The sequence below is a fragment of the Elephas maximus genome, chromosome 17 (assembly GCF_024166365.1).
Source record: "Elephas maximus indicus isolate mEleMax1 chromosome 17, mEleMax1 primary haplotype, whole genome shotgun sequence".
Classification (NCBI taxonomy): Eukaryota; Metazoa; Chordata; class Mammalia; order Proboscidea; family Elephantidae; genus Elephas; species Elephas maximus.
This window is the reverse complement of record NC_064835.1, coordinates 39,685,672-39,698,279: the sequence shown is the minus strand read 5'-3', so window position 1 is coordinate 39,698,279 and position 12,608 is coordinate 39,685,672. Positions and strand designations below refer to the sequence as shown.

General features: G+C 47.9%; 1 protein-coding gene across 1 annotated transcript in view; it reads right to left on the bottom strand.

Moving 5' to 3' along the window:
• Positions 1-11,926, bottom strand: part of JAM3 (junctional adhesion molecule 3) — a 196,760-nt gene extending 184,834 nt beyond the window's left edge. Inside the window, exons 1-3 of the mRNA XM_049856347.1 lie at positions 11,833-11,926; positions 9,448-9,506; positions 6,440-6,500 (exon numbers count right to left, since the gene is read on the bottom strand). Of these exons, the coding sequence (XP_049712304.1) occupies positions 6,440-6,500; positions 9,448-9,506; positions 11,833-11,926 (214 nt within the window). The remainder of the gene's footprint in view (positions 1-6,439; positions 6,501-9,447; positions 9,507-11,832) is intronic.
• Between the last annotated feature and the right edge of the window lie 682 nt (positions 11,927-12,608).

The window sequence follows — 12,608 nt, the reverse complement described above, 5'->3', positions numbered from 1 at the left end:
GTAGCTCCATAGACTCATCCAAACTCCCTGAGGGACAAATTGCTGGGCTGAGGTTGTGGGGACCAGGATCTCAGGGAACATCTAGCTCAATTGGCATAACATAGTTCATAAAGAATATGTTCTACATTCTACTTTGGTGAGTAGCATCTGCAGCCTTAAAAGCCTGTGAGCGGCCATCGAGGATACTTCACCCATCTCACCCTTTCGGGAACAAGGAATAATGAAGAAAACTAAAGATACAAGGGAAGGACTAATGGACCTCATCTACCGTGGTCTCTACCAGACTGAGTCCAGTACAAGATGGTGCCTGGCAGCCACCACTGACTGCTCTGACAGGGAAGACAATAGAGGGTCCCGGACAGAGCTGGAGAAAAATGTAGAACAAAATTCTAACTCAAAAAGAAAGACCAGACTTGCTGGCCTGACAAAGACTGGAGAAACACTGAGAGGAGGGCCCACAGACACCATTTCAGCTCAGTAATGAGGTCACTTCTGAGGTTCAACCTTCAGCCAAAGCTTGAATAGGCCCATGGGACAAAACAAGACTAAAGGGGAGCAGCAGCCTTGGGCAGGGGCTGGAAGGCAGCAGGGAACAGGAAAGCTGGTAATAGGGTTAAGAAGGGAGAGGGTTAACACGTTGTGGGGTTGTTAACTAATGTCATAGAACAATGTGTGTACTGTTTGATGAGAAACTAGTTTGTTCTGTAAACCTTCATCTGAAGTACAATTAAAAAAAAAAACAACAACGAGATACTTTCTCACCCTGGCATTACTGGGATGAATAAAATAAAACAGGAAATAACAAATGTTGGAGAAGCTGTGGGGAGATCAGAACTCTTATGCACTGCCGGTGGGAATGCCAAACTATACGACCATTTTGCATTCAGTGTAATTATGGATAGGTACGAGTGGAAACCCTGGTGGTGTAGTGGTTAAGTGCTACGGCTGCAAACCAAAGGGTCAGCAGTTTGAGTCTGCCAGGCACTCCTTGGAAACTCTATGGGGCAGTTCTACACTGTCCTATAGGGTCGCTATGAGTTGGAATCGACTCGATGGCACTGGGTTTGGTTTTTTGGTTTTTATGAGTTTAGTGCTGTCATTTTGATGTCTTTTTTTGAGTGTTGTTGACAATTCCTTTTTTCCGCTTAATTTTTTGTGCTGAGTAGTTTTTCTTTATAATTGTCTTTTCCTCTTTTTCATTGTTGTTATTGTTTTTTGCTGAGTCTTTATGTTTTTCTTGGTTTTTTTTTATGTGTAGGGTTGTTAGTCTACTTTGTGGTTACCTTATTATTTACCCCTATTTTTCTAAGTTTAAATCAAACTTTTTATCTCTCTATATCACCTTGACTTTCTCTCCATATGAAAGATCTATGACTACATTTTTAGACTCTTTTTATTGATTTAATGTTGTCATCTTTACATAATGACATCTGTTTCCCTGGTTTGAGCATTTTTTAAAATCTGGATTTATTTTTGTCATTTCCTGATCTGGGTAGATATCTGGTTTCTCTGTCCTGTGTTCTAGTCTTGGGTTGTTATCTGATGTTACTGATTTTCTAACCAGATGACTCCCTTTAGTATTTCTTGTAGTTTTGGTTTTGTTTTTGCAAATTCCCTAAACTTCTGTTTATCTGGAAATGTCCTAATTTTGCCTTCATATTTGAGAAATGGTTTTGCTGGATATATAATTCTTGGCTGGCAGTTGTTTTTTTCTTCAAGGCTATATATATGTCATCCCATTGCCTTCTTGCCTGCATGGTTTCTGCTGAGTAGTCCAAACTTATTCTTATTGACTTGCCTTTGTAGGTGACTTTTTGTTTATTCCTAGCCACTCTTAAAATTTTCTCCTTATCCTTGGTTTTGGAAGGTTTGATTATGTCTTGGTGACTTTCTTTTGGGATCTACCTTGCGTGGGGTTCAATAAGCATCTTGGACAGATATCTTCTCATCTTTCACAATATCAGGGAAGTTTTCTGCCAACAAATCTTCAGTTATTCTCTCTGCCTTTTCTGTTTTCCCTGATATGATCATTTTGGAAAACGACATGGTGCTTCCTTAGAAAGCTAGAAATAAAAATACCATATGATCCAGCAATCCCACTCCTAGGAATATATCCTAGAGAAATAAGAGTCAGCACACGAATAGACATATGCATACCCATGTCCGTTGCAATATTGTTCACAATAGCAAAAAAATGGAAACAACCTAGATGCCCATCAACACATGAATGGATAAATAAACTGTGGAACATACACACAATGGAGTATTATGCAACGATAAAGAACAATGATGAATCTGTGAAGCATCTCATAACATGGATGAATCTGGAGGATATCATGTTGAGTGAAATAAGTCAATCACGGAAGGACAAATATTGTATGAGACCACTGCTGTAAAAACTCATGAAAAGGTTTACATGCAAAAGGAAAAAATCTTTGATGATTACGAGGGAGGGGAGTGGTGGGCATGGAAAAACACTAAACAGACAATAGATAAGTAGTAACTTTGGTGAAGGGTAAGACAGTACACAATACTGGGGAAGCCAACATAACTTGTACAAGCCAAGTTGACAGAAGCTCCTTAGACACATCCAAACTCCCTGAGGGACTGAATTGCTGGGCTGAGGGCTTTGGGAGCCATGGTCTTGGGGAGCATCTAGTTCAACTGGCGTAACATAGTTTATAAAGATTATGTTCTACATCCTACTTTGGTGAGTAGCATCTGGGGTCTTAAAAGCCTGTGAGTGGCCATCTAGGATACTTCACTGGCCTCACCCTTTCGGGAACAAGGAAGAATGAAGAAAACTAAAGATACAAGGGAAAGATTAGTCCAAAGGACTAATGGACCACAACTACCACGGCCTCCACCAGACTGAGTCCGGTACAACTAGATGGTGCCTGGCTACCACCACTGACTGCTCTGACAGGGACCACAATAGAGGGTCCCAGACAGAGCTGGACAAAAATGTCGAGTGACGTTCTAACTCAGAAAGAAAGACCAGACTTGCTGGCCTGATAGAGACTGAAGAAACCCTGAGAGTATGGACCCTGGACACCTTTCAGCTCAGTAATGAGGTCACTCCTGAGGTTCACCCTTCAGCCACAGATTGGACATGCCCTCAAAACAAAACGAGACTAAAGGGGCACACCAGCCCAGATGCAAGGACTAGAAGGCAGGAGGGAACAGGAAACGGCCAACTCAAGGTTGAGAAGGGAGAGTGTTGACATGTCATGGGGTTGTTAACCAATGTCATAAAACAATATGTGTGCTAACTGTTTAATGAGAAACTAGTTTGTTCTGTAAACCTTCATGTAAAGTACAATAAAAAAAAATAAAATAAAGCCTTAGGTGTGGAGGTGAGGAAGAAGAGAGGAGAACAGCCATAGGATTTCCAACTATTTAAAGTTTAAATTAATAAATAAATCAGGGCCAGGGTCAAGGTGAGACCCTGATTCAGTCAATGAGGGTAAATATTTTGTCTTCCTACGTGTTCATTTGTATTCATCTAAATAATACAGGACACGGAGTGGAGTATATAGTAGCCATCCTGAGGTCCGTGGGGGTGGGAGGACTGTGTGCTTGACTGGCTTTGCCTCTCTGGCAGGGGGCCAGCCAGCCACAGTGCTCCTCAATCCAGAGTGGAAGTGGTACATATGATGTGTACCACAGGGCCATGGCATTCACTGGGGAGAGAACATTCCTGCCAAGGCCTGGAGAAAGAGCACAAAATTTGAATTCAGAAGACCTGTGTCTTAGTTATCTAGTGCTGCTATAACAGAAATACCACAAGTGGATGGCTTTGACAAACAGATATTTATTCTCTCACAGTTTAGGAGGCTAGAAGTCCAAATCAAGGGTGTTAGCTCCAGGGGAAGTCTTTCTCTCTCTGTTTCCTTTGGGGGAAGGTCCTTGTCATCAATCTTCCCCTGGTCTAGGAGCTTCTCAGTGCAGGGACCCCGAGTCCAAAGCATGCACTCTGCTCCTGGCTCTTCTTGCTTGGTGGTAATGAGGTCCTTCTCCTCTCTGCTCACTTCTCTCTTTTATTTCTTAAAAGAGATTGGCTCAAGATACAATCTAATCCTGTAGATTGAGTCCTGCCTCGTTAACATAACTGCCTCTAATCCTGCCTCATTAACATCATAGATGTTAGGATTTACAACACATAGGATAATCACATCAGATGACAAAATGGTGGACAACCACACAATACTGGGAATCATGGCCTAGCCAAGTTGATACACTTTTTTGGGGAACACAATACAATCCGTAACAACCTGATTTTCTACTAAGGAAGCACATGACCTTGAGAAAAGAGCTTAACCTCTCTGGGCCTTACTTTCACTCTACCCTGAAATTTAAGAACCATCCCCCTCCTTTCAAGCCATGTCTATCACTGCTTCCTCTTAAGTGCTTTAGTCAAACAGGTAAAGTCTTGTTCCCCAAACAGATATCACTGCTCCTTAAATTTCTCTGATACCATTATTTTTGCTTGAAATGCCCTCCCCACCCTACCTCTTCCTCTAAATTCTATTCATCCCCAAGATGAACTCAAATATCACTTCTTCCATGGAACTTTTCCTCATCATTCCAACTGCATATTCACCTCACGTCTCTCAGATCCTCCACGGGACCCCGTGAACACCTCTCTTTATATATTCTAGTTATTTGCACATTATTTTATCTCCCTCACCAGGTGATAAACTCTATTTGTGGATACTGCATTGTATTCATCTGCATATAGCATGCCTATCACCATGCTTCAGCCACATTAAATGTTGAACAGACCCCTTACTGAAAAAAATGGAATTTTCTTCTCTTTCATATCTCAGCTCAGGTATTCTTTCTTCTAGTAACTCTCCATGAACGGCTTTCCTCCCAATTTTGTAAGTGCCCTGCTGGTCCTTCTAGAACATGCACTCTGCCCACCATAGTACTTATCCCACTGTGTTACAGCTGCCTTTCTACTTGTCTTTCTCATCTCTAAGACCACAAGCTCCTTGAGGAGACAGCTTAGCTCTATTGGATTCCCAGTGTGTGGGTCTTTGTGGCAAATGGTAGGAGCTCAATAAGCATTTGATAAATCAATAGACGGAGAAATGAATGAATGGATAGATGCATGGAAATTATTATGGATTAAATTGTGTCCCCCCCAAAATATGTGTTGTAAATTCTAACCCCAAACCTGTGGATGTAATCCCATTTGGGAATGGAGATTTCTTTGTTATGATAATGAGGCCATAACAATGGACAGTGTGTCTTAAACCAATCACTTTTAGATACAAAAGGAGCAGATCAGGCACTGAAGTGAGGAAGCATAAATGGGGAAAGATTAATGCTACTTGGCCATCACCAAGGAAGAGAAGTTGAAAGAGACAAGGATAATCCCCCAGAGCAGAAAGAGAGAGGCTTTCCCTAGAAGCCCTGAATTTGGACGTGTAGCCTCCTAAACTGTAAGAAAATACATTTCTGTTAGTTAAAGCCACCACTTGTGGTGTTTCTGTTATGGCAGAATGAAGAAACCAAGACAGAATTAAGGAAGGAGAGCAGGGGTTAAAGATGATGTTTAAGATTCCTCTAAATATTTTCCTTATAGAGCTTTAAGCTTTTTGACCAAAAGTAATCCAAGCTGTTTGGAAACCAGTAAAGTGATCAAGGTAGGGTCAGGAATGATTTTCCTTTCACGGGCCTTGTACGCTTCTACGGAGAAACTGCCCGTCTTTGGCGACACCTCCCTTTTCTTTTTCCCTGGGCTCAGCCTGGCCCAGAATTCGGCAAGATCTCCAGGGTGTTCATTTTTGTCACCCAGCCTGGGTAGGTGGGTGGGTGGGTGGGAGGGGAACTGTTTTGGGAAAGAGTGTTGGGGAGTGTTTATGTGTGTGATGAGTCAGGTCCTCGGGTTGCTGAGCTGTAATCTCTGCCCCACTCTCTGTGGGGGCAGTTCACACTGTTCGGGGATGGAGCATCACCAACTGTCTTTGGAAAGTTACCTAGTCACACCCTCTACCACGCTGGCTGGGGCTTTATGTAACTGGGGCTTGGTTCTGCAGATGGGCAGAGGAAGACCAGGCCAGTGCAGCCACCACTCTTCCTGCAGCTCTCACCTTCCAGCCCTACTAACAGCCAGGGCCGGTGACTGGCCCCTCACTTATTAACTAGCACAAACACTTTCTTTCCCCTAGAAAGGAGTTCAGGCTGTTTCAGAGAGTCCCATGGTAATGCTCCACTGCTCTCTGGGGGTGCTATTCTTCTCCTGTTAGCCCCAAATCAGACAGGGTGGTGATAAAGAAGCCAGCGCTTCCACAGCACCCAGGAGGCCTGTACCTGCCTGGTACCCAAACAACATGAGTTCACCAGGGCCTGGATTTCCATTTCCCTGGCTGCCATCCCCCTCCAGTGAGGCTGGCCTACACAGCTCTGTCTCCATCCTCTACCTCCTCACCGTCCAGGCAGAGAGAGATGCGCTGCTGGGTTTCCTGTCTCTGACACCAGAGCCAGTTCACCTATCACAGAGTGAATTTTGTCAGTGACAGCTCCAGATAAGGCCTGAAGTGATGATGCATGTGTCTGTGCTTGCGTAAAAGGGGAGAGAGATAGAGAGAAGAGGTGTAGGGTAAGGGAGAAGCAAGGATGCTGGCACCATTGGGAAGAAACAGCAAGTTCAGAGGCCTGTGGAGAGTTGTGGGGTCTTCCATAACGGCCTGTTCAAGATGGCTGAAGGCAATTCAAGGAGCCCACGGTTGTCTTAGGTTACTTGCCGAAAAGAAAGTATTCTCACTTGTGCCTCAGGTCCAAGGAGATGGGAATTTAAACTTGGAAAAGGGTGAGTGAGACAAGGGGATTATTTGTGTTGGGGGGCACAAAGGAGGGTGTCATTGCAGCATCATGGCTGGCCGCTCTGATGAGCTGGAGGAATTAGATGGGAGGAGGACGACCTTCCTGGAAGTAAGGATGGTTACACAGTCCAGGGGCCTGGGAAGGAGGAAAGCATCCTTGACAGAGGGCTGCACAACCAGGCCTTCAATCCATGAACATATTCCCAAGATTGGGCTGAGCGAGGGGAGCTCAGCAGGGAAGGAAGAGTTGTGGTTTCTGGTGGCCCTCGGGCCAGCATTCCAGCTCTGCCCTTGCCTCGATGCCAGGAAGTTCCACGGGTGCCAGAGATGCCCTGGAGTCAGGCAGAGAAGCCAGAGAAGAACCTCAAAAAGGCCTTGAGATTGAGTGGGACCAGCCAGGAAAGAAAGCGGGAGGTGGGGGGGTGTGGGCAGAGAGAGGGGCTGTGAGAAGGTGGGGCTCTCAGGCTTGTTCCATAGCGAGCCCCCAGATTTTCAGCTATACTAACCCCGGCATGGCATGGGTGCTGTCGGGTGGATGGTGGGCCAGGGTGACATGAGTGGTGATGAGAGAAAGAGAGGACACGGGCCTCCTCCCTGAGTCCGCTCTGAGTAGTGGTTGGCATGTCCCTGAACCCGAACAGAAAGGAAGGAAGGAGTGATGGAGGCTAAAAGAGGGGAAAGGAGAGAAGTTCTCCAGCACACCACTAGATGCCAGCAGGGGCAGATGGCAGGCCAGGAGGCTGTAATGAGATCTTTATTCAGGGGGCGCCTTCTGTCTCTGAGCTTGTGGCCAGGCTGGCCAAATCTACTCTTACCCTTGCAGCTTAGCTCTGAGTCCCTGGAATCTCCCCCCGCCCCTTGAAGTTCACCCGCTGTACCCCCACAGTGTGGGAGCATCTTACGTTGCTACAGTAAGTGATTTAGGGCTCAAGGGAAAGGCTGCAGCAAACCGCACCCACTCAGCCCTTACTCGGTCCACCCTGCCTTAGTCTTGGCTTGTATTTGCTCACATGCTCAGTTCCTTGGGGCTGGGTCCGCCTTCTCAGGATGCAGATGTTCCTGCCCTCTTCCTGGGGCTCAGAACCCAGAGATCTGGCTGTGATGTCTCAGCTGCACTGTGGGGTCGCTTCCCTGACCGGGTTTAGGAGTAGAGGAGGCAGCAGAGCCGAGAGGCTGCAGCTGCAGACACCAGAGCCATGCTGCCTGGGGGAAAGCCAGGGGCCACTACCTTCCTGCTGTGTGACCCTGAGCAAGTCACTTAATGTCTCTGAGCCTGTTTCTACTTCTATAAGAGGAGGTTAGTAATGAGAGTATCGTGAGGCTTGACTGAAATGCTGTGTGGATGTCATCTTTGCTCTGTGGCTTACCTTGTAGTAAGCTCTCAATAAATGTTCATTCTTGTTTTTATTTATAACTGGCCTCCCACATCTAGACTTTTTGCCCCAACCAAACACAGTTCATCCCAGCGATGCTGGCCTCCTCCTTCCTGTACTGAGCACAGCCCATGCTAGTCCTCCTTTCCTGCCTGTAAATGTCCTCCCGCCTTCTGCCCACCTATTCAAACTCTCCATTTTAAAGGTCTGGCTAAAGTGCTACCTCCCTCCAAAAGCCTCCCTGACCGTTCCAACGTGCACAAAACCCTTCCTCCTCTGACCTATTGTGCTTCCAGTCAGGGCCCTGAAGTGTAACATGTAAATCACAGGATAGTAGAATCTGAGAGCTGGAACGGCCCGTAGAAGCGGCCTTAGCCTGTTGATCTTAACCAGGGATTAGCCATCACGCGGCCTCAGCATATCCAGCACTCCTGAAAGGCCTCACTGATGGACCATGGCACTGCTGCCAAGCCTGAAAGCTGCCTCAGTATCCTTCTCAACACGACGCCCCAGGCAGTCGGTGCCCATCGATCAGATGAGCCACTGCCATCCACAGTCCAGCAATGAGAAACTGTCTATTATGGATAAAGGTACTGGGGCTTTTGGAGGTGCAGGGACCAGCTTCATGTCCTCAGGTGTGGGGATAGAACTCTGGTAGGCTGACCTCATCCAGTCATCCTTGTTCTATGGCAGGTGTCTCTTCCATTGCCTTTTTTTAAAAAAACTAATTTACTTATTTTATTGTGGTAAATACACAGGCAACAAAACATTGGCCATTTCAACACTTTTCACATGTACCGTTTAGTGACGTTCTACATGTTCATCGTGTTGTCGAGCCATCACCCTTACCTGTTCCCAAATCATACCACCACTCTTAACAGATGCTCCACGTCTCTTAGGCAATGCTGTCCTCCCTCTTTCCCCCTCCCGCCCAACCCCTAGTAAACACTAATAAACTTTGTTTAGTATACATTTGCCCAGGTATCTCATATAAGTGGAATCACGCAATACTTGTTCTTTGGCGACTGACCTATTTCACTTAGCATAATGTTTTCAAGGTTCACTGATGTTGTAGCATATATCAGGACTTCATTTCTCTTTATGGATTTCATCGTCTTTTTACTGTTTTCTGCCTGTTCGTGTTGCCTTCCTGATTAGTTCTGTAATATTTGGCAGTAGGCATGTCACCTTAACCCACCATAGTGTTTTCTGAGTACAGACAGGCCACATCACTGACTCACCTGGTCACTTACTGGCTGCGGGGGCTCCCCCAGCTTGTCCAGCTTCTCTTCAGAGCTCACTGAAATGTTAAGGGCAAGGGGCAGGGGGGTGTGGGGATTACAGGAGAGTGCCGTTTCTAACTATTACATCTGCCTACAAGTGCTCCAATCTCTTAGAAGAGGCAGGCCTGCCAAGGTTATCAGGAGCCTAGAATAGGCAGCTTTGCTCTAGGCTTGAATGCTGAGGGGTCTTTGGGGAGCCTTTTCTTCTCTCTGTCCCTCACTGTCTCCTTCCATTCAATGGTGGGTGAGCAGGGAAAAGGGAGAGAAGGGCGCAGTGGGTGCACCTTCTTTGCACTGATGCACAGGGCCCCACCTGCTCTGGGATAAACTGGGGTTGGCAGGGCTTCCCCTATGCACAGTGAGATGAATGAAGTGGGAGTGGGTGGGTCGTGGCCTGCTCCCCTGGGAGCTGACTTCTACTCTTGATGTTGCAGTGCCCACTGAACCTCTGGGCAGATACATTAGACAAAGGTGCTCCCCCAGGCTGGTACAGCCCACTCCGTGCCCATGGCATGAGGAGCAGCCCCTGGCTGTCTGCACCCCATGGCAGGAGCCTTTAAGCCGTGCATAAATGGCGCTGTCGATCCACAGTCTTCAGGGACTGAAGAGCTCAGGGCTTCCTTGCCGCCCATAATGATGGTATACCCCATCTGGAAAAGGGCACCTTACCTGTCAAGCAGCCTGTTCAAAGCGTGTGTGCACAGGCTTGTGCCCACTGTTGGGTGCACATGTGCGTCGACATGTGTGTCTGTGTGGGAGAGAGGCAGACATCAGGCATAGTGCTGGCCTATATGAATAGTGCCATTGACAGCATGTGTGACATGGTGTGTGCATTTCTGTTGGCATGTGTGCATCTCTACTTGATGCTACGTGGGACATGTGTGTCCATGTCTACAGAGTCTTCGGGAAAGGCACGAGCAGTGTTCTTGAACTCTGAAAATGCACGGCCTGTTCCCTGTGTCCTGTGAGTGGGTGAGGAGGAGAGAAATCTGGAATTCCTTCACTTGAAGCCACATTGGCTTCCCGTTTTGAGCGTGACTCCCTGGGCAGGGAGGAATCAAAGAGCTCCCACTCACTTTCTCCCTGTTTCTGGGCCAGAGGAACGGAGTAAGCAGGAGGAGCTCAGCCTTGGCCCCTGCCTCACCTCTCCAAAGAGCTGCCCAGCTCACACACCCAGGCACAAGCTGTCCCCAGGTAGCTGGGTGATAGCTGGATCCCGGGAGGGAGTGTCTCAGGGCCCTGGCAGAGAAGCCCAGCTTAACAGCCTGAGATCTCGCTCCCTACTGACAAGCAGAGGCAGAGAGCACCCTCCCTGAGAAGAATTCACGATTTCTGGGTGTGGAGGATGACTGGGCTGAGAAGAGAGAAGACACAGGGAACAGTCCCAGCCCTTCCACCGGGAGAGGGGCCAGGGCTGGGCCAATGGCTGAGCATTCAAGTGTGTGTAGACATGTGGTCAGTGCAAGGATGGGTGCGGCTGAAGCAGAGGCGTGTCCAAGGTAAGGCAGGTATGACACGTGCCCTGGGTGCCACTTGAAGGGGGTGCCACTGAGCAGTTTCTATTAACCTGGTGTGGCCCAGCGTCCTTCCTCAAGCATGGTAGATGAAGATGCACAGCAAAGGGGGGAACTTGTCCCTGGGCACAAGGCCAAGAGAGCGCCAGATGAGGCACGGAATGACATTCCCAAGTTCCACAAACATGAAAGGCACCTGACTGAGGCAGCCGGACAAGAGGGGGCAAGCCCCTTCTGCTGACACTAGCTGCTATCAATGTTCACCGCTATCAGCATCTATTCATTTTGAAATAGGGGGGATACAACTTAGAGATTGCCCCTGGGCGCATGTGAATTGGAGGGCAATTTAGAGATTACCCCTGGGCGCTCATTACCCTGTATCTGCCCCTGGAAGCAGCTGCAGGAAGAGCAGTAGGCTGCAGCCATTTGGACAGGCTGACTATGTGGTGTAGAAATGCCAGGAGCGAGGATCTGGCTCCCCCAAAAGCCCATGTGTGCTGGCCTGTGTGTGTGCAAGAATGTGGCACTGTGTAACACCACGATGTCTGTGCCCTCCAAGCTGCCGCTTGCCCCTCACGGGCATTTGTCGATGCCCTTCACATGGGAGCCTGGCCTCAGCCAAATGATCAAAGCATTGCACACACAGCATTAAGGGCCCCCAATTCCTCCACATGTGAAAAAGACAAAGGAAAAAAGGACCGAGAGGCAAGAGGAGATAAAAATAGCTGAATATAAGTTCTTCAGATCAGAAAGCTTTTTTCAGTGAGTCACCAGTTTTCCAGACTAAGTGCGTGTGCATGAGCACGCACACATGCACACAAAAACTCACCCCACAAAATGCCCACAAAACACAAACACTCAAACACCAGCCAAGTGCACACAAGCACCCTCTTGCAGGTGCTCTCTCTCTTGCAGGCTCTCATGCTGGTTGTGGGGCAACTCTAGGGTCCTTGAGTAATGCTGTCCTTTAGAGCCAGAAAGTCAAGTTACGAGCCACCTCCCCAGCTCTGCAAGCGCACATTCTCCTCTCCTCCCCTCCCCACTACTTCGATCTCTGTCACTACCTCCTAGAATCGGGCTCAGTCCTGAGGGGGTCTTGCTGCCCCACTAAGGTTGTGCTGCCTTCCAGAGACTCTGCAGTTAGAGAGGGCAAATTGCTCTCTACACAGGACTGCTAGAGCCAGGCCTAGGTGGGGAGAGGAGGCCCGACACCCTGCCAGATTTATGACTGTTCAGATAATTGTATTAGTGGCTCTGCAGAAGGACGGTGCAGTGCGTGCTTTGGCCTTAAACTAGGTGAGACCAACAGAAGCGTCTGTGAGGAGGTGGGACCACAGCAGTGTCCACTGAGTGTCCTGCAACCCTGGGGCCACAACTGCCTCCCTCTGTCTCCACCCCTTGGGGACACTATGCTTGCCCCACTGCCTGAGCCCCTTCTCACCATTTCTTCTCTTCTCCTCCTGGGCCTTCTAGTTTTGGGGGGCCAGGTTGGTGGTCTGATTGACAGCCGAATCCCTCTTCCATTCTCTGTCTCTCCCCTTCCCCCATTCTCTTTCCCCCTCCTCTCTCCTTCATTTCCTTTCTTTCTCTCTCTGTCCCTTTCTC